At 36.4% G+C, this 22,869-nt stretch overlaps 1 protein-coding gene across 1 annotated transcript; it reads left to right on the plus strand.

The window, feature by feature from the left end:
• The first annotated feature begins 2,549 nt into the window (after positions 1-2,549).
• LOC143922573 (uncharacterized) lies at positions 2,550-22,661 on the plus strand. The gene is made up of 12 exons (XM_077445877.1): positions 2,550-2,806; positions 7,641-7,942; positions 12,620-12,751; positions 12,853-12,955; positions 13,033-13,738; positions 13,884-13,975; positions 14,054-14,682; positions 14,761-14,985; positions 15,116-15,391; positions 15,482-15,606; positions 16,808-17,044; positions 20,707-22,661. The coding sequence occupies exons 2-12, from the start codon at positions 7,655-7,657 to the stop codon at positions 20,807-20,809; spliced, it is 2,916 nt and encodes a 971-aa protein (XP_077302003.1). The 5' UTR covers positions 2,550-2,806; positions 7,641-7,654; the 3' UTR covers positions 20,810-22,661.
• Positions 22,662-22,869: the final 208 nt, after the last annotated feature.

Here is a 22,869-nt window from a genome sequence, read left to right on the forward strand (position 1 = left end):
CATTTTTACCATTGTGTCGTAGCAGGTTGCTTCAAATCAACACAATCAAGGTGGTGCCTAGGAGTTCGGCCGCCTGTGTGCAAACTTAAATCGGCCGTCTCTTAATTTTATCATAATTTGTAGAAATCACATTAATTCAGGGTATAGTGTTGAAAATTTGAATGATAATAAAAATTAATCAGAAAAACAGACAGAAAACCAAAACGTTTAGTTATGAACAGTACCAGACGATAAGAGAGACTGGACGTTTTCAAGTTTTTAGTACGCGGGACAGATGTGTTGACCGTGTCCCGGTCTAAGAAAACACCGGTTGTGTTTATTTTTGTTTATTTTTGTTCAATTGTTACAATGGTTATTGTATGTACGAAGAGGTTGGGCTTCGGAGAAGTGATCTGGTAGAACACACGACCGCATTCTTAAATGAATGATGTCCTGGCGCTGACCCCATAGCTATAAACCACACGTTTACCGAAGACACGTGCCTCGAAAACAGGTCAACACGTGTCCCTAAAGCACGTGTCCTGGAAACGAAGACAAAGCATCTGCACACGGCACGCCTCAAGCCAGAACGTATATAAAGCGACGCAACAGCTCCCAACACCAGAGTGAACCTCTGAAGTTCAACCAGCTCACTTCTCTAAAGCTCGACCTCTTCGTAAATACAATAACCATTGTAACAATTGAAAAAAGATAAACGATACTCTTTCAAACTCAACTGAGTTTTCATAGGCCGGGAAACGGTCGAAACCTTTAACCCGTCCTATATACCTAAATGTATTTTAAAAAGTGCGATGTTTTGTTTCGTATTTTTTAAGGAATATAATTTTTTCGACTCATTTATTTCGGCCGCCTATGCGCGTTTCACACATTTTACCAATACGTGTGCGTTCACCTATCGACCAAAACCATTTTCACGAATGTGTTTATATAAGAATATACATATACATATGTAAGTATGTATAATGTAACCTATGATTTCGATTCCGATTTTGATTTCAGTTCCAATTCCCGATTTTGATTCCATTTCCGAATTCCCATTCTGATTACAGTTCCAGTTCCCGATACCGATTCTCGATCTTCGATTAACCACAAATTTGTCAACTTTTGTCTCCCTCAAGCCTATCTTCGCTCTGCTTGGGAATCACTGTTGCAAATGGTCGAGTTAAAAAGGTTCAAATAATCAAATTTGCAGTGTTGTCACCCTAATGGTTTCCACGGATTCCCAGAAACCCGTTGTTAAAAATCAAAAGTTTCCGGAAAACCTGTAATTTAATCCAAAAATTCATATAATTTTTATCAAAAAATATAAAAATCTTGAAAATTTAATGAACTTTCATGTAATAGTGCCTTAGACGAAAAAAAATGTATAATATATTTATTCTAGTGTTGTGCCCGTTGATTTCAACGGGTGATTTCGAAAAGGAATTGCAACACGAATAAAAATAAAGTTAAAGAAATTGAAACGACTGGTTTCGGAAAGAAATTGATGCACGAATTAGAAATTACGAATCAAAAATTACGAATTGATCATGGATTACGAATTACGTTTTGTGAATTGCCGACGCCTCGACGCCTTCACCCCCAGTGCCTTCGATGCCCCGGGGCCTTCGCCCCCCAGCGCCACCGACGCCTCCGGCACCCTGGGGCCTTCGCCTTTAGCGCCCCCGGGGCCTTGGCCCTCAGCGCTCCCGACGCCTCCGACGCTCCGGGGCCTTCACCCCCAGCTCTCCCGACGCCTCCGGCGCCCCCAGCACCTCTGACGCCCCCCAGCGCCTCCAACACCCCGGGGCCTTCGCTCCCAAGCCCCGAAATGAAAAAAAAAAATGAAAAAAAAAATTGGTTTCCCATACTGGTTGATCGTCCCGTCACAAACAAATATACATAAAAACATACAAACATATTCATCAACAGTCGGTTTTTATAATAATTATTTTTAAAATAATTTTATTGAAAAAAAATTTGGAAACCCGTTGTTCCAAAATTGAGGTGACACCACTTAATGTGCACTATAAGTTTTTGCATGATGGTTCCATACAACATATTTTCCGTTATAGTTTGGTGTATTTGACACTTTTAAGAAAAATATTATTTGTAATTAATTATGTATTTTAATTTCAATGGGGAATATTCCACAAAAAGGTGTCATATTATTTTATAATAAATTTGTTTGAGAGTTCGGTTCTTGCTTATACCATTTCTTGTGATCTTTTTCGATAGTGCTTCAATCGCCATTCGATGTTTAATTATAATATAATATATATCATATATGAATTAAATGTAATTGGATTATTAGTCACGGTAATTGGATTATTAATCACATTGCGGTGCTCACAGACAATTTTTGCTATGAAAACCGCGAATGTGGTATATTTAGCAGTCGAGTTCTCGTTAGTATGATAGTTATCGTTAGTATGATGGACTTTTCGACTGCCGCATGTTCCGTTATAGAGATTTTAGTGACCTTCGGACGAGTGCTTTGCGACCAATAATCACCGAACTGAATTAAAATGCATTATGTTCATTATGCATAGTAAGTGAGGTTGGTAGCTGTGGTCAGTTGAGGCGCAGTGTGAGTGAGCGTGTCGCCTCGCTCGCTGTCAAGTAGGCGTCGCGCTTTGACGTTTGTGCGCGTCCTCTTCTCCCGCACACCTTTTCCCGCCCCCCTTCAACCCCATACTAGATCGCAGCGACGCCGCCCCCGTTTGCTGGCATGCTGCTCCGCCTCATGGGGAGATCTGAACCAAGCCGACGATACATGCTCGCTTCCGCAGATCATCCCCCCACATCAGCGGACGCAGCAGCCACGGTCTGATACGCATGACACGCCCCCTCCCCTACCCTATATACCACATGTCAAATTCAAATATTTAATTATTCGATTGTTTTGTTTTTATCGATACTAGGATTGACCATTACCATGACAGTACAATAATTAGGGTTGCCAACATTTGACAAATACTCGCTTAGAGGGTTTGCAAAAAATATTCCAAAAAAATACACATTTTATTCAATTAATTATACAGTTAATACTGAGTTGCACGATACGAATGCATTCAGACAGTCTTTGGATGTTACTCAGGGATTGCCATATTCGTGTACGGACATTTCATCGCAGGGACAACTTACTAATATACAGAGCTTTTTTTTCCCATGTAACGCGGTGGAACAGCGTTCCAACACCTTTTTTCTCACAAATTTTATACGAATATTCTATAAAATATAGTTTGAATATAATCTTTTCTAATAAAAAAAATTGAGAAGAAGTGAGTTCCGGCGCCTTTTTATTTGAAAAAAGAAGCCCTACTAATGTGTATTGAAACTGTTCAAATATTTGGTGCAATGATTTTTTGAATCATATATATGTATGCAGTTACTCATTTTTAATAAAATTAATTGAAAACTTTTAAGCTTTCTTTTATCAAGAAAACAATAAATTATATATTTTGTTCGAAAATTTTTACCACTGTATATAGGTTTTTCGGGTCTACCTCACCGGACCGAAAGTGAAACGCCCGAAAACGCAAAGATCGAAAATCGAAAGATAAAAAAAGGGTCTCTCCCCCCCCCCCCCCCCCGTCGTACATACTCACTTAATTTGCGCGAGCTGGATACAAGAGGAACAGGCTTTTCCTCCCGTATTCTGCGCGCGCACATTAAACAAGGCTGTATGACAAAAAGAGAGATAATTTCACCGCATGCCACTCATATATATTATATATACATAGTATCGTTTACCATGCACCCTTTTTGTTTTGATCTTTCGACTTAAGATCTTTCGATTTTCGATCTTTGCCTTCCGATATTTGCGTTTTCGGGCGTTTCACTTTCCGAGGTTTTTCAATCCGAATTGACCCCCTTTCATTTTAAATTAAGCCTTCTTCATGTCAAATTGACATTGATATTTGAAATCAAAAAGGTTAAATTTGAAATGAAAAAAGGTCAATTTGAAATGGAAAATCTGCAATATAATTAAAAAATAGTTGCATGAAATCTGTCAGCGAATTGTCCCCACTATGAAAAAGTCATGTGATGAAATGTCCTAGAATGGCCACATTACGAGTAACGTCCGAGTGACCAGATTAACATCTCGTCCTGAGTGCACTCGTATTGTGTCAACCCTGTATAAAATAGCAGTCTGAATCAAAACTTATTCGATTGCCTATTATTTACTTAACGCCCAAATTATTTCAGTTACATATATTTTTATTTCCTTGTATCTACATATTTCTAAATATCTACATATTTCTTTGCATATTGCATGCGCATGCGATGTTATTACTATACGCGATATTGTAGTTTTTTAAAAATAGAACAATGATGTGCGGTTGATCTGGTGCAATCTAGCTGAGTAATAGTCTCGTTCCCTGACAAAAGACTATTGACTATATACAAAAGAATGTATTATTTGGAGGTGGGAGGGCGGGGGTGACCTCGTATTGAAGATTTTTGTAGGTTGACTACATTGACCTTTAAATCGTCTTTGATAATACTTTTTTCTATAAAAATTCTTTACGATCTAGCAATATACAGAGGTAAATAATATTTTCTGTAAAGTTTACAAATACAGAACGTTTCAGCAAAAAAAAAAACTATAATTTAAAACAATCACTTAAAAAAAAAATGAGTATGTTATAACTAGACTGCGGATAGACACCGTGCTTTTTCCAGGAATCGGGGCGGCTTGGCTCTATTTACAAAGCTAGAGTACAAAAAAAAAGGTTGGGCGAACCTTTTACAACAATTGAACAATAGCATTTACAACAATTGAACAATAAACGGCGCGCTGTCTATCCGGCCACTAGTTATAACTAGAGTACGGATAGCCAAGGTGCCGCTTATTGTTCAATTGTTGTAAATGCTTTGTAAAACAGGTTTGGCAAACCTTTAACAATGCATTTACAACATTTAAACAATAAACGGCACCTTGGTTATCCGGGCTCTAGTTATAACTAGAGATCGGACCGGAAGCGTGCCGTTCATTGTTAATTGTTCGCTGTGCTTTGTCCAATTTTATGAAGAACTTTTTTTTGCACTCTAGCTTTGTAAATAGACCCAGAACGCCCTGATTCCTGGATAAAGCACGCTTCCTATCCGCCCTTTAGTTATAACAACTACATCAGATAAAATGAAACTGTTAATTTAGCCATATTTTCAGAGTTGGAATTTTATAATGAAAGAGATAATCGTAAAAACTCGTCAAGATGTTTATCAATCAAGGAATTTCGATTTTAAGATTGCGGACATTTCATCGCAGACACTTGATCACAGGGCGTTTCATCACGGGACAATTTCATCATATGGTCAAATGTGAAATTTTGCTAATTTATCCAATTTAACCATTTAATTAAACGGTTCCTCAAAAATTGGGTACCTACTCTCCATTTGTCACCACTGTTTGATATAATTTCAAATTACATATACATAAATATATCGATTTGGTTCAACCTCTCATTGTACTGAAACAAATGAATTATGTACTTGGAAATTAATTTGTTTAATTTCACTCTTCATTTCTAAATTGTCACGATTCATAAAACGAATTTCATACACTCCAAGTGAAATTGCCAGTAAAACTGGAGACTGGATAAATGTCGCGAAATCTGAAGTCTCCAGGCGACAATGACATAGTTGGCTACCCTAGGTATTGTCAATGCTGAATGATAATGGAATTTTAAATATGACGTATTGGGATTTTCTTTGCGTGCACTAATAGATAAGCATATGCGTATTGCAAATTATGCTTTTGTGTTTTGCCGATGATTGAACTTTTGTATCTTTTGTATTGACTATCGGCTCACTGTTTCACGGTGATGATTTCCGAGCTGTTTTAAACATGGCATACATATAAATATAAGCGGTGTCGTAACTAGCTTTTAATTTCCTCCATTTAATATTATAAAAAAAAAACATTATAGGCGAAAAGCTTTAAAAATATACTATTTTTTTACAAGGCTCTTCTACGTATATTTCAATTTGCTCATTGGTCTGACACTATATCCTACATTCTTCCGATTGTTTTGAAACTTTGGCATTTTGCGCGGTTTGGTCAACGATAGAAATTTAAATCAATTCCTCCAATACGATGGTGAAAACTAATCGTAATAAACACGTTTAAAAATGCTAAAATTTTGAACATCTTGAGCCTTATATTTTTCCTTCCACGTTTTGTCAGATTTTAATTGTTTAAACGCCTATAACTTTTTCTTTTTCACGCTATATCTTATAAAATTTGCATTATAGGCTCTCATTATGATCATATTGGAAGAAATGTAAATCAACCAAGTATAGTAAGAGTCCTCGACGCTAAGTATGTTGTGATATTTGGTTAATATGCTGCTTGATTATTATTTTTAATTGTGTTTCAGTTAACTGTTAACTTTGACCTTCCGCCACCCACTCATCTAGTCAGATTTTAATCGTTTAAACGCCTATAACTTATAAAATATATACTACATCTTATAAAATTTGTATTATAGTCTCATCTATATTTTTAATTCACTCATAGGCTATTTTCAATGTGAAGAAAGACTGGATTATTTAAAAAAAAATATATATATATATATTTACAACATTTCATAACAGCATATATTCAAGGAGTCTAAATTAGGTAATTTTCAAAATTAGACATGTTCATGCTATAGAAGAATAGTAATTTCGAAATCGGCTAACAAAATATTAACTTTCATTGTACAAATGTATACTGGAGTGAAACTCTAGAGAGTGTGGTAATACGATAATATTAAAATGTTATATTTTCTTTGAATGCGTCTCGTCTCGGCTGCAAAAAATTATGCTCATAGAAATCTACACCGGCAATTGATCAAAGGAATATGATCATGCGTTGGATAGTAATATCAAAGTGTAATATTTTCCCAGAATGCATCTCGACTGCAACAAATTATGCTTATCGTCTGAAAATCTGTATCAGCAAATGATCCAAGGAGTATTATCATATATTGAACAATTGAACAGACGTGGTAGAGTTCCTAGTATTAAATTTTTGTACTATTTGACATTTAACCCTTCGAGTGCTGAAGTCTTTTCTGTTGAAAGCCCGCCAAAAATTTGGCCAACATTTTCAACTAGAATTATTTAGAAATCCAATAGAGAGCAGGTTTAAAAATTGTAGCTAATCCAAACAAACCCTAGATAACTAGCGCCGAGGATTTCGAGTTTTGTAAAGGTGTGTTTAGACTCTATAATATATCTTGCAACAATATAAAATAAACAAAAGAAGTCTATTGATGAATGTATTTTTCTAAAAAACTAGTTCCATCTTCTTCATTGTTGTTAAAATGTAATGCTCACAATCTAAATCCCAAGCCACAATCTAAAATACTTGACAGTTGGGGATTTCCATCAGTTATGAATTGAGAAATTCCGGTGTAAACAAGTCCTTAATAACATTGACTCGAATTACACGACCCATGTTCAGTGCATTTTTTTTTCAATGCTACCTGGAAAGGCTCAGCGGGTAGTATTCTTGTTTACTTTGTACATGCTCAGAATGCAACGCCTATCGGCGTATTTCAGGCTGATGGATTTGTTGGCAAAACGCCGATCGGCGTTGGTCAGCATTCAAAGGGTTAAAAAAGTTGATAAATGATTTTTTTTTCTATATTTGTTCTTTTGCTTCGCAGGCAGTATTATCATTATGGATCATGACATTCAAGAGGGAATTCTGAATTTTACATTCGATCACATATACGCTTGTCACACTGAAAATGTGGATATTGTGAACGACAGCGTGCTTCACAATTATGAAAATGATCAAGCTCACCATGAAATAATGCAATTGAAGTCCAGGTTGAACAGTTCGCTAAGGGAAAATTGCAAACTCAAAGATCTAGTTCTTATAAATTTGGATCTGTTGCAGCAGCAAAGCGACGAAATAACACAAAAAGACAGAGAGATATCTCTGTACCAACAAGAAGTCGAAAAGGTATGGACTTAACTATACAATACACACACACACACCTGTGTGTGTGTAATTTCAATCTTGCGCATTTTTAAAATTTATTTTTATCTAATTTAGCGACACATATATACATATATATATATATATATCTTTAATATGCGCATTCATTATACTAATGTTTCAATTTGTGTTTATTTTAATATATGATTGAATTTACAGTTGTATTATAGGTACATACATACATAATATTGTAATTATATTATAAGATTAGTCTCACGACGCTTTACTAAAATAATTCGCAATCATATTATCACCAAACTACATTATAAGTGTACGTAAATTTGCAAAATCATTTTTTTATGTTGCAATGTATCGCCGTGCCACGTCTCCGGATCGCAAAAGTATCCACAATATGCCGAAAAACCATCTCATCATTATGTCAGAGGATATAGATTTTTTGTCACTCCTACTTTACTTATATATATATATGTGTATAAAGATGAATGTTTGCCTGTTTGTTTGTTTGTTTGTTTATTTATTTGTCTGTTTGAAAACTGTTTGTTATGCAAAACAACAGTTTTCAATTCAGAAACGCTAAATTTGACGTACTTTTTGATGGCACTCTGATGTATGTATACCACAATATTTTCCGGAAAAGTTTCAATTTTTAAATAATTTTCAAATTTGGCACTTATCGGTACTTATACGGGCGCATCTGAGCATTCAGTATACACACTTACTTTTCTGACACATACAAATACACGGCAGTTACATTAATTTGCCTCTAGGCGTCGCAAACAGCTTTAGTAAAGTGACAGTACGCAACCTGCTATATGAACGTTACATCGAACAATATCACTTTATTAGGCTTGTATTTTTCGGGTCATATGTATATTGAATGGTCAGAGTTTAAACTGGATTGGTCATAATTTACATCAAATGTTAATAATTATTGTGATAAGATGGTCAGAATCTTTTTTTTTTTTCAGTTGGCAATAATGTTATAAACGCTGCAACGTCGAAGATTAGTAAAACTGGTCGATCTGTCCATATCCATTAGATTTTTATTCGATTTTCGTTCTGACCAAAAGTCGATTTAAATTCTGATCATCAAAAATGTTGCCTAGGTTCCTGGTGGAGGACTAGGACTAGGACCCTAGGACCTGATCAAACGTATGCAGTTGTATGGAGCATGTGACACCAGGCAACTCACCGGTTGCCCAAGTCATAAAGTCGCCCGACTAGCAAAATTAGTTGCCAGCGTCGAGTCTGGTCACGGTGATTTTATTACTCGAGCAACCATCGCGATCCTTCAAAACACAATATAACATTGTATTGAAGGGTGCCACACTTGGTGATTAGTTTCCGGATAATATGAATACGTGTGACTGTATCATCACATATTGAAAACTCTTGTAGGTATTAGTAAGCGGATTCTTGGTCGCATCTGGTTGCCCGAGTTGGGTGATCAAGAGCGACCATGTGCAACTATGCTTGGGAAACAAAGTCACCTGGGCTCGTATTGCAGAGAGAATATCTTCAAATGGATCTTATAGGTAGAATATATGTATATAAAAACGGACGCGATCTATGTTTGTGGGTATGTATGTGGCGGATCGTGGACAAGTATGGAGATTTAAAAAAAATAAATTTTAGAATGCCAGGAGTATACGTCACAGGGATGTGGCGTGAAATGGGGTAGCGGGGAAGTGGGGTCTGACGTGTGCTTCAGATATTGAGCGCCTGAGCTGGAACGGGTGGCGTCAGCGTCAGATGCGCGGGAGCGTACAGACATGCAGGAATACACACACATTAATTCATCATTTCGACGGCGAGCGTTTAATTAGTACACTCCACTTGTTACTATTAATACGCGCGCGCGCCTATAAATTACCTCACACTATATTTATATATATATATATAACATACAACTTTATTTTAATTCGTGTATCAATTACTTTCCGAAGCCACCCATTGAAATCAACGGGCACAACACTAGTGTATAATAAAATTATTTTGGAAATGCGTTTTTGATTTTTATCGACGTAACGTCAATCACTGGTTGCATACTGTCACTTTACTTCAACTGCTTGCGACATCTAGAGGCCATTTATATTAGTGCCGTGTATTTGTATGCGCAAGTGAAAGTGTGTATATAAAGTGGTGCCCGTATAACCAATAAGTACCTCGAATTTTCCCAGCAATTCGGTGGTTGAGTGGTTCGTAAAAATATTTCATTTACGAAGGTTCTATCGAGATGCACACACCCTCGCTATTGGTAAGTGCATTCTGAATAATAAAAATGTACAAAATAAGACTTTTAAAAGAGTCATAAATAATACAAAAAAATTATACCGAGGAGATGGTATTAAATTATTTAGAATCATTTCTCCACCAGAGGAATGTGCGATGTTTGCTTTTATTGTTTCCCACTGAAGAAACGTTTACCAATGGCGCAAAACTTTGCAGTACTTTCGCAAATGAAATCGAGTATGTCAAGCTCTGTATTCTTGTTAAGGTCTATTCATATCGCACAGCATATGAATAGACCTTATGAACTCGCATGCGCCAATGGAATATACGTATATAATGCACTAAAGAATATTTTATGTACTTATTAGTTACATGCAGCTGTCGCTGTGTGCTGTATTAATGTGAATAGACCTTTATTATGTAATCCAATAATTCCCTACCTTTTGAAGTCGAAATATTTTCTACCAAGATTTAAAAAGCTACTTAACTGGCTTTATATAGAGTAGTTATCATCCAAATAACAAAGCTTTCCAACAAAGGACTATTCTTATGTATAGTAAGAATTTTCCTATGTACATACATAAGGCGTTCCAAAAGTTCCTGGAAAGTGATTTATTATTCGTAAACGGAATGTAATATTTATAGTTAATGCGAGTGTAAACTTTTTGATACTACATAGTTTTATGAAATTACCCTTGCATTTACAAAGAAGGATTCGACATAATTTGAAATAAGCATCGGCGTTTAATTACGTAGTTAAATTGGATTGGAATTCTTTAAAATTGGTTTAAGGCGCAAATCATACGACATGGACGCGCTTAAGGTTCCCAGCAGGGAAGGGTGTTTCTTCTTCAAATGTGGGACATTTGAAGAAGAAACAAATAAATAAAACATCACCGAAAAACTTTCGGGGGTGAGTTTTGGTCTGGATTGCGAAGGCATATATTTGACGTAATACTATCTAAAAAAAAAAACGTTTAACCCTTCGAATGTTAAACAACGATATATCGTTATTTCTTTGCGCTCGATTAGTTTTCTAATTCCACTATTTTGTATCTATAATAATATAGAATAATAAAAAAGACAGTGACCGGTAAAATGCATCCAAACTTTCAATGATGCTCAAGGAGAACTAACGCAATAAAATTCCACAAAAAAGCGTCAAGGGGTATTTGTATGTTATCCGAGGGTGCTAACCTTTTTTTTTATGGAATTCTATGCTTCTAATCTATGCTCTAAGTTCTTTTTGAGCATCTTTGAAAGTTCGGACGTTTCGAGAGTGCGCCACTATTCGGTGCAATTTGGTGGATTGCAACAAAAACAATCGAAAATCGTTTTCTATTATAGAGGTCATGAGCCGTAGTGCAACTAAAATGCGCACCAAATGTTAACGATACCATAATCATAAACTGTCACCCAGTAGTGCAATTCATTCGCACGCGCGCATTTACAACCACAACAAAAGAAAGAGAGAGTGAGGCCAAACACCCGCTTCAAATGTATTGTTTCAGATACAATGCACAGTAAAGTATGGCATGCTCGGCCATACTTTACTCGTTAATATATAATCAAAGAGGGTTAATCGTTTTCATGAAGATCGAGAGAACATCAAAGGCAACGGTCATTTCTACAGAAAATATCCTTGCTCTGTAAACAGTACAATTGATAAACAAGACTCTGACCATGTCTGTAGGATCTGAAATAAGCTAAATATATGCAAAGTGACTATTTTTGTAGTAGCTACATATAAAAAGAAACTGATATGAAAGGCTTAAGAGGGCTGGACACCAGCACCTGGTCCATACAAACGTATTATACTTCTCCCTTCCTCAATTATGACAATAGAGATATTATTTTTTAATATGCTAAGGATATCCACCATTGGCATGCATCTGTGCTTTTATTTTTTATAGGAGCTAGGAGCCGCCAAACATCTATAAAATCGCCTCTTTTTTACACCCACGAAAAGAGTCCAGCGTGCTTATTTAACGGTCGATTTAAAAAAAATACCCGCACATTTGCATAGAAAATATCTTTCTCATACCGATGATGAAAAATTTTTTTAAAAATTGGTCCAGTTTCGGAGGAGAAAATTGGAGAATACGAAACCTCGATTTTGTCGATTTAAAATACGTATTATCTGGTCGAAGCGCAACTGTCGCATTCACTCAATATATATATCGAAGAAAGGAACGGCAACAAAATTAAGGTTTCGGGTGTACAGCCCTCTTAATTCAGTTTCATTTATATTCATATTTTCCGGGAACATTTTGAACGCTCCCCCGTATTTCATATTCATTCACCGTATTACAGACGCATCACTATTGCTTTCCGAAGACGTGCCACGTTAAAAAAAAACTTTCTGTGCTTTACGTGTACGTATGTGCATGTTGATTCTCTCTCGGAGTAAGTGCGCCATAATTTGAATGCTTTCATTTGTAATTTCAGCTAAAACTATTACTAAATCAGGCGGAGGGTGGATCGATTAATCTGCGTCTCCAAAATTTAAACCCACCTCCTTTGATACATTTGACGACGCCCTGTCAGCCGGTGACCATTTTACCGGAGTCGACGAATCAAGTATGCGACCGCAAGAGCGCCAACGACTCGCCGAGTGACCATAATATACGCATAATATACTGCGTTCGCCGGCTATTCACTTGTTTGCTTTGATTTTCCAGGTCCAGTATACAAGTATATCCAGTATAATAAGTTCTCACAGCGGCAGTATCGTCACCAAGAAGTCGTTGGATAAAAAGCATGATACGATCACATCTTATGCAGGTTAGTCGTAATTGTCAAGTCGATGCGAGATAATTTCCGTGCTGTTTTTTTATGTGAGTTCGTTTTTGTTGTTTCAGAAGCACTTCCGTGCACGAAGGTGGGCTCTCTAATCGACACCAGGTATTTGCAATGTACGGACAGCGTGTTCGAAACACAGCCCAACATATGCATTCAAAATTTACCCGTCATTCAGACTAAGATTCAGCCGATCATTCAGAATAAGATTCAGCCGATCGTTCAGAATAAGATCCAGCCGATCATTCAGAAAATTCAGCCGATCATTCAGAATAAGATTCAGCCGATCATTCACGCTAAGATTCAGCCGATCATTCAGAATAAGTTTCAGCCGATCATTCAGAATAAGTTTCAGCCGATCATTCAGAATAAGTTTCAGCCGATCATTCAGAATAAGATCCAGCCGATCATTCAGAATAAGATCCAGCCGATCATTCAGAATAAGATCCAGCCGATCATTCAGAATAAGATCCAGCCGATTATTCAAAATAAGATCCAGCCGATCATTCAGAATAAGATCCAGCCGATCATTCAGAATAAGTTTCAGCCGATCATTCAGAATAAGATCCAGCCGATCATTCAGAATAAGATCCAGCCGATCATTCAGAATAAGATCCAGCCGATCATTCAGAATAAGATCCAGCCGATCATTCAGAATAAGATCCAGCCGATCATTCAGAATAAGATCCAGCCGATCATACAAACTTCGATTCACTCGGTGGGAAAGGCACCGTTAACAGTCATTCAATCGGCAGGCGGTAATCCAGTGTAAGTTGAAACATTTTCGCCATAATCAAAAGTTAACGTTTTTCCTTCATAAAGGATAACAGCATCCAGCTAGCCAACTTAAATATTTTTTTATTTAATTGTCTGTTTTAAAATGTGTTTTTTAAATTGAATTTGATTTTTTCAGACATTTTAAAAGTATACAAATGAATAAAATCCCCATATGTAATTCAATAGCAGCAAATTTATTTGACAATGAAAAACGACTAAAAAACACAGGTATATTCAAATTAAAATTACATTATATGTACATATGTATTTATATTTGTTAGTAAATTTTTTTATTTTTTTTTTAAGAATACGTTATTACTAAAGAAACTGGGTCAAGAATAGGAGAAACTCATTTTTTGACTTTAAATAAGAAATGTAAAACAATTTTTACATATGAAAAGAGTTCTAAGAAAAATGTGAAGAAAATCATAAAGACGACAGGTCCTATTTGCGATTTGAGTAATAAGTTGCAGAAGAGTAAAGATCAACTTCATTCCTTCACTCCCATAATAGTGGGAAAAGGTCATTCGGAAAACTTCATAGTTGCTAATTCTTTGAAGAGTGAAAAATCGCCATTTCCCAAATATAGTAGCTTCTTGAATAACGAATTGAGTGTGAAGAGCGATCACGAGTATCTAAGTAATGTAATTATCCCGGAAACAGTCAGTCCAATTAAAATCGCAACAAACGAAGTTAAATCAACGCAGAGAAGATTTTTCACTTCGAGTCTGAAGGAAAAGGTCAGCTGCAGAGACTTTTCCTACGGCGAATCCTTGGGAAATATCAAATACGATGTCAAAACAGATATTTTAGAATACCTAGAAGGGAACAACTCAAATAGCCAAACTGAAATTGATATTATAGATACAAACTTTGACAATGATATTTATAGTATTAATAATTTGTCACCCCGCTCCGAATCCCCTATAGATATTGTAAGAGAAATTAACTAAAACTTTTAATTTATATTTATATAAGTTGTGTTTATTTTTAAACGTTTGTTTAAATTTTAGGATAAAAAAATCGGCATACGAGAATCTCTCGACGATAGTATTATTTTACAAGACGAAATAATGGATAAAATGATGGAGTCAAAAAAAAATCCGACATCGTCTTATCTATATAGTCATAACAAGATGTACATGGGAAGCTATCTAAACACTCAATATGGAAAGTCGAAAACTAATAAAAAGCGCACTACGAGCACACTTTCTTCACAATCAAACGAATCTCCAACCGTATATATAATTTTTGCTTATAAATACAATAACCGTATAATACATATAGCTTTAAACTAATTGATTCACATGTGACTGAAATGTTAAATGTATTGTTCATTGCGATTTAAATGAAATTGTTTTGTTTTAGAATAACACACCCCAGTCTAGTTCCAAAACCACTGCAAATAAAAAACGAAACGTCAGAAGAAAACGCGCCCTCAGTTCCGCGTCAAAAGTCTCCACTATATCTCACAGCGATTCTCCGTTGCCGTATTCGTGGTCTTTTTCCGGACAGGATTTCAAAATACTCTTCGACGACATAAAAAGCAACTACTTTATGCCTGTGTTCGGGTCGAATCAGTCGTATTTCTCGTCGATGCAACTCAACAGTAAGGAAGAAGCCAAAGATACAGTCAGCTTGGAAGTGAGTTTTCGAATTTTGCATGCACGTATTCGTAACATATGCAAAGTGTTTTGTTATATATGTATTATGTACATTTTATTCACCAACAAGGTGCCGAGCTGGCGGATCAAAGTCTACACTCCAGATGAGTATATTCACACGACTGAAAATGTAGACGAGGAGAGTTATCTTAAAAGACATCTGAAAATGGAAACTGAAGAAAAACGTAGGAAAAGGTAATATTGTTGATTATGTACAATGACAAATTGTTGGGTGATTATTGGTCACAAAGCGCTCGCCCAAAAGTCACTAAAATTTCTATAACGGAACATCTGGCAGCCGAAAAGTTCATCATACTAACGATAACTATCATACTGTTACGTACACCGCTGAGTAAGTGCAATCGGATTAGGCCGAGTAGCATCCCAGAGACTGTGTGACCGTTATAATTGGTTTCAAGGATTATGTCCAGACTAAGTGCAAGTAGGCTAAACAATGGCCACCAAATTGGCGTAGTAAGCGGCAGTCGATCCCTTCTCAGAAGTGATCGATAGCGTGGGACTTAGTGTCGTGGGAATACATATCCGGGTAACCAAGTAACCGGACGTCGAAGATGTCCTAAGCGACCTGTCCCTTTATAAGGAGGTACTAAGATCATATCAAGACATTCTGGACGGAGCACTGCCAGTGTATGTATCTCCTTAATCACCAATAAATGCTGTGAAACGACTTTGGCCTTTTACTTGGATCCTCCACCCACCTCTACGCAACAATATTAACGAGAATTCGAGTGCCAAATATTCCATATTCGTGATTTTCATGGCAAAAATTGCCTTTTGGGCGATCGTGATATGACTAATAATCCAATTACCAGTGATTATATGTATTAAGTACATATACAGGGCATAAATGTTGCATCAAAAATCGATGCAAATGGCTTTTTAGGCATTAGGCAGTTTGGAATGTGTTTATTTTCAGTGTTAAATGTCCAAAATGATTAAAATTTTCAACTGGCAGCACCGTTTTCCTAATTCCCACTACTCACTCTAATACAAATAAGTTATATTGCAACGTAATAGTAACTCTTTGTAATAAGTTGTGGCGAGTAGCGAGCCTTCAGTCAGTTTGACAGTCCTTTTGTTGCACCACTGATGCATCTGTAAGAGTGACTACACTGACGCATGCTTAAGGGTGGCAACACAGTCCAACCGAGTCGTAATAAATGCGATGACTCTTTCGAAATTATACATATATTAGATATTAGATTACGAATGGACTTTATGTATTTATATTACATTATTCACCTGAGATTTATTTTAAATTATTTACAATTCAATCTAGGTTAACGTTTTTAAGAATCTAGTTATTAGAGTTAAATTGGCTTAGTCTCAATTTTATCGTAAGCTTATATATATCAAAGGTGGCGTTTTGTTTCAGATGGGATTTTCAAATGATACGAGAGCAGCGTCACATAGAAAAGTTAAAACAGCGCCAAGAGAGGAGGAATTCCGGTGGTTTCAAACATGGTAGAAATTCTAAAGTCGTATGTAGCACTTTTACGGAGGAGGAGCCTTCCTCGTTTTATCCGTCGCCTGACGATTTATTTTCAATTGAAATACGAGACTCGCTTCCTGTTACTGCTTTCGGCGAGTGTATACCAGATTTGCCTCCACGGTATAATTTTTCATTATTATATTATATACATATACATAAATATATTGGTTAAATTATGTACGTATTTTTATCTCCTATAAAATATTCCATATCGCGGATTAGCGCGAATATAAAAACATGAACATTATGCTTATAGTCTGTTATTTGCGCCGAGTATTGAAAATAGATAAATATGTGCGCAGTTAATGTTTGCCGATATGCGAAAATGATGTCGTATTCTTGCTACCCCTTTTTATTTGTGCTGTTGTTGTTTTTATCCGTTTCTTTGTATGTAAGTGTTTTCAAATGAAACTTGTCTCCAAGCTAAAATTATTATTTTATAATCGATTACGACAATTAAGTCGACATGTTTTCGATTCTTGTCATTTGCGAATAGTTTGCGTTTATTTATTGTTGCTGCGTATTATCTAAAGGTGTGATCAAGAAATGGTTATTAATAAGACTTCCATGTTTAGAAAATATGATAAAATAGAATAGAAAGGGGTAAAATAGAACATCTGTACCGTTACGTCATCAATGATTATGATTTAACGTACACACGTTATCTAGAATTGGACAGTCGGTCTGGATTTTATAACCACCCAAATGTTGATAAAAATACATGCAAAAATTGATGTTTAATCCACACTAAATGATGGTGGATTTTAAGAATATTTTTTTCTCTGTCGACTGTTTTACATATATAGTTAATCTCCAACGCTTTTTTCATCTATGAGTGACTAGACTTCAAAATGTGGCCCGTCATGGTCCTTCATTCCGCTACTTGCAGTGCCTCGGCTACAGTTTTCTCAGAATGACCAGTTTTTCTAGACTGTCCTAGTCTTGCCTCTCGATGTGCTCAAAGAACTGAAGACAGATGGATCCCTACACCCTATCGCCCTATGGCCAACTCACAGCTCTTGCAGGATAGAGGCATAAGTTCTTCTTGCTGTCCAGAAGATTTAAAGCAACCATCTCCAGCACCACATCTCAAAAGCGTCTATTCTCTATCTCCCTCGAGCCCACACTGTCTATGTCTCCACTCCGTACAGAAATACACAGAAGACCTACGCTCGAACCAGGCGCATTTTCATAGACACGGTGATGTCTCGGTCTTCCCAAATTTTGCTCAGTTTCGACACCAGCTTTTCGCCTTTTTATTTAAGTATCACACCCTCTGTCGTCGTCCAGCAGTGTTGATCCGAGATTGATGAATCCATCTACAACTTCAAAATCAGATAAAGCATCTGTCGTCACAAGTTGACCAAGTTGTTCCACCGTCATAATCTTGGTTTTCGCTCTGTTCATCTTGAGTCCTAGCGTTTTACTTTCATGTTACGGATGATGAGATAGATCCGCCATTTCCTCTTCTTTTTCATGTGCCCTGTCCTACTCGGACATTGGCAACCAGTACTCCATCCACGGCTGCTCTGAATAGTGCTTGGGTGCTGAGGCCGTATCACTGGCGAAGATTCTTCAACCTTGATTTTTTTCGCCAGCCATGGCTTACGACCTTTCCCTGGATTACTAGGCTTATTTCTGGTTCCACATCACATGTCCAAGCTAATCTAATTTCCTATTCGTAGTTGGTTATGAGAGTGATGTCATCAGCGTATCTGATATCGGATTGATAACCTTCTCTCCCAGTCCTCAAGCGGCTTTCTGATGACGTGCCAAATATTGATAATATTTACAGCATGTTTGACAAAATACATAATACAACTGCTTTTTAAACATCACAGTCGTATTCCCTATTTATGAGGAACTTGATCATGAAGTAGTGGTTTCCATTTATTTCTCGTTTTACTTTTACATTTATTTCATTTCAAGTGAAAATGTATCAAACAATGAATTTACTACGTTTAACTCTATAAATTTAACCCTAACAACCCAATCTTAAATGAATAGGGCCAACCCTTACTTAACCTAACCTATCCTTAACCCTTAAATAATACCAACCCTAACAATCTAATCTTAAATGAATAAAACCAACCATGAAAATGTAACTGGTTATGATTTCACTGAAACGTCACTGAAAATAGATTTTCACTTGAAATATAATTTCACTGTGACATACATATAACATATAACTTTATTTTAATGCGTGTATCAATTCCTTTCCGAAGCCACCCGTTGAAATCAACGGGCACAACACTAGTATAAATATAATTGTTTATCGATGTTTGTAATCGGCCAGGAAAAGCGCATTGGATTTACTGCCTTAGGCCTTCCTGGTATATATTGTAATGTAGTAACATGAGAAAGAGTATCCACTGTCTGTGCAAGTGCATTCGTGAGTCAACAATAGAGACCCCGGATTACGTTAACGGGACTGAGTAAGTGCCCGAATAAAGGATACGCTGGAGTTCTCACAGACCTGGGCGAATGCGTGCGTAAACAATAGCCCCGCCACGGTATACCTTTACGTGTTTAGACATTAGACACATTAACACAATGGTGGCCGCTGACTCATATTTGTATCTTGCTGGGTGCACAACGCTTAGTGGCCGCTGGTACATACATATATGTATGATTTACGACTGCGCGAACTGTTTCAGTCCAATGATATATTTTTGTATCACGTTTGTGTTCGATGATACACGTTTTCGTTTATGACGAAAACGTGATATAAATATATATCATCGGACTGAAAAATATATTCTGCACGAAAAATATATTCGTTTAGTCGTGAATCATATATGTATGCATCAGCGGCCAGTAAGCGCTGTGCACCCAACATGATACAAATATGAGTCAACGGCCGCCATAGTGTTAATGGATCAGGGAATCTGTTTTAAGGTTGCGTGTTGAAACTCGAATTTGACGAAAGAGACGGGATTGGTTGCCAACTTTTGTGGAACCGTTTCAACAATGAAATCAGATAAATCGGCAAACTCTGATAGGAAACCTCAATTGAAAGCATTACACGCTAACCACCGAGTATGCTGCTGACTGATATAATTTGTACTCGCTCACTCATAACCAGAGCCCGGATAACCAAGGTGCCGTTTATTGTTCAAATGTTGTAAATGCATCGTTAAAGGTTTGCCGAACCTTTAACAAAGCATTTACAACAATTGAACAATAAGCGGCACCTTGGCTATCCGTACTCTACTCATAACACTCACTCTACCTTCCCATTGACCGATATACCTCATGATTTGATATTCCAAATTTGAATATTCATATGGAAACTATTTTTTTTTGCATTTCTTGACCACACCTTGTACCTGGGTGACCGTCACCGCACCGAATGTTAAAAAGTCGAAAATGTTCGTTTACCATGCATACATATGAAAAACGGTTAGTATATATATCAGTGGCGTGCGGTAAAAGTCTCTCTCCCCCCGTCGTACATCCTCACCTAATTTGCGCGAACAGGATACAACAGGAATAAGAGGAACAGGCTTTTCCTCCCGTATCCTGCGCGCGCACATTAAACAAGGCTGTATGACAAAAAGAGAGATAATTTCACCGCATGCCACTCATATATATTATATATACATAGTACCGTTTACCATGCACCTTTTTTTTTTTGATTTTTCGATCTTTGCCTTCCGATATTTGGTTTTTCGGCCTTTTCACTTTCGGTCCCGTGAGGTACCTACATATGTATTTATGTGCATAAGGCTTATCGTTGTTTGAAACCGCATTCTATAGTGTTGATTTTATTCTACTTGCAGCCCGTTTCAACTGCCGTGGGTACGAAGTTGTTCGCACAAACATTCCCGAGGCCGCTCGTCCGGTAAGAAAAAGGCGAAACATTGCAAAGGTGAAGAAGGATGACATTCGGTCAAAAATGTTTTAGATTCGCGCTCAACCGGCGCTAATTTGCCGGCCGTCGATAAAATTTAAATCTGCACAAGATGATCTTTGGTTGTTTCGAGTCGTGTAAGAGTACCTCGAGGTGATATTGAGTACTATTTTTTTTTATATATATATACGTGATTTTTTTTCATTCTGTCAATAGTTATGTACAATACATATCACCGTAAGGTCTGTGTGAAAACTATCGAGGGCATATTTAGCGTTTTAACATTGTCGTCGTGTGTTATGAGTTTCTACGTAATATTGTGATAATGCAGCTACCAGACTTTGTGTATCGTTTCTGCTAGTGAGTAATATTTTCGAATATTAGTTTAATATATTGTAACGCATACCATCATTGATTCCTTTTTATTTATTTGTGAGGGCCGTTGATTTGGAAAATCAACTGATGTGTGTGTGTCTGTGTGTGCTTAGGATCTGATCACTTTTAGGATGCGATAACCAAATTTAGGATTAATTTGCTGATAAATAACAAATATTTAGCTTTGTATCCAGAACCAGTAATATAACCAGTGATTTTTTTCCATGAAATTATGTGTTAATTTTTTTTATTTACATACGTGTGTATATGTTCGATTGCTCATTTACTATATAATATAACCCAATATTCGAAAGCTTTTTTTTTTTCACGTTAATGCTAAGATTGCTAGTCAAATAATTGCATTTTTACTTTTTTTTTTTTTTTGGATCTGTTTATGAATAGACATTTTTTTTAGCTTTTATAATATGTATATGATATATTTTTGTATATACATGCAATGCTGATTATTATTATTTTAACGATTGTTAATAGGTGATATGTGTTCACAATAAAAGATTTTGGGTGTTGTATTAGATTTTAAGATTTTATTCAAAACGGTCCGTTGTCCGTTTTGATGTGAAATATATGTATGTATTTTAAAAACTCTATCGTTCAGAGTGTGATTGAATATTTTTTTAATTACTATACAAACTCATGAATGTACTTACATATGTGTAGATATTTGCAATCGACCCGTCGGTCATAAGCAGATTTTATAACAATTTATTTATCAGAAGATTTGGCAATTCATTAATTGCCAGCTTTTTATCCATTACTCGAGCACTCTGCGGCGCTTTAGTCTAGTGTCTTTTGCACTAGACTTTATAAGAGCTTTTGCCAGCTCGTTTGAGTGGGTTTCGAGTCTACGCTTGTAGTTTTTTGTATAACTTTCTATTTCCGTTTTAATTGTTGGTATAGATACATGTTGATGAATTTCAGTGTTTCTCGCAAACCATGGGGCATTTTTTATTATTCTAAGGGCTTTATTTTGGAATCGTTGTAAGATTTCCACGTTAGAGTTACTACTCGTTCCCCATAGTTGGATACCATACGTCCAGACCGGCTTTAGGATTGACTTGTATACCAAAATTTTATTCTCTAATGTTAGACTGGATTTTCTTCCTATCAACCAGTTCATTTTGTGTAGCCGCTGGGTGAGTTCCTGTCTTTTATTTTTGATGTGATCTTTCCATGTCAGTCTCCTGTCAATGGTGAAACCCAGGTATTTTGCTGCGGTAACATATGTGTATATGATGTTTAGTTAGTGCTTAATAATAATCGCTGCAGAAATATGTATATGTGTAATAGCTTAAGCGAAGTTAACCTTTTTTTTTTCTTAAACCTTTAAAATACGGCCCATTTTTAAAAAGGCTAAAGATGGAGCAAGGTCCCCGAGGTCCCCCCTGCTAAAATTTAATTAAAATATTATTCAATATGCTTCTTTTGGGTATTTTAATAGGTTGTGGCTATTTGCAGGTACTATATTTGCGAATTATTGGCTATTTGCAGGTACTATATCTGCGACAGACGCAAAGCCTTCTGCGCATGCGCGTGAACTTATAATCCGATTATAATTTCTTACATTTAATGTATGCTAGACTTGTTTAATCAATCGTTCATTATACATAAGGCAAATAAATTTCGCACGTTATTATAATAGATTTATATCATTTATCTAGTTCGCGGCTTGTACATGTATCTAGGTATTATACGTTGT

The sequence above is a fragment of the Arctopsyche grandis genome, chromosome 2 (genome assembly GCF_051622035.1).
Source record: "Arctopsyche grandis isolate Sample6627 chromosome 2, ASM5162203v2, whole genome shotgun sequence".
NCBI classification, from domain to species: domain Eukaryota; kingdom Metazoa; phylum Arthropoda; class Insecta; order Trichoptera; family Hydropsychidae; genus Arctopsyche; species Arctopsyche grandis.

Bases quoted from the DNA above. Each gene is read 5' to 3' on its own strand.
- LOC143922573 (XM_077445877.1), top strand. From the start codon at position 7,655: ATGGATCATGACATTCAAGAGGGAATTCTGAATTTTACATTCGATCAC. The intron at 15,392-15,481 runs GTGAGTTTTCGA...TTCACCAACAAG, and splicing joins AAGATACAGTCAGCTTGGAA to GTGCCGAGCTGGCGGATCAA. The intron at 15,607-16,807 runs GTAATATTGTTG...GTTTTGTTTCAG, and splicing joins GAAGAAAAACGTAGGAAAAG to ATGGGATTTTCAAATGATAC.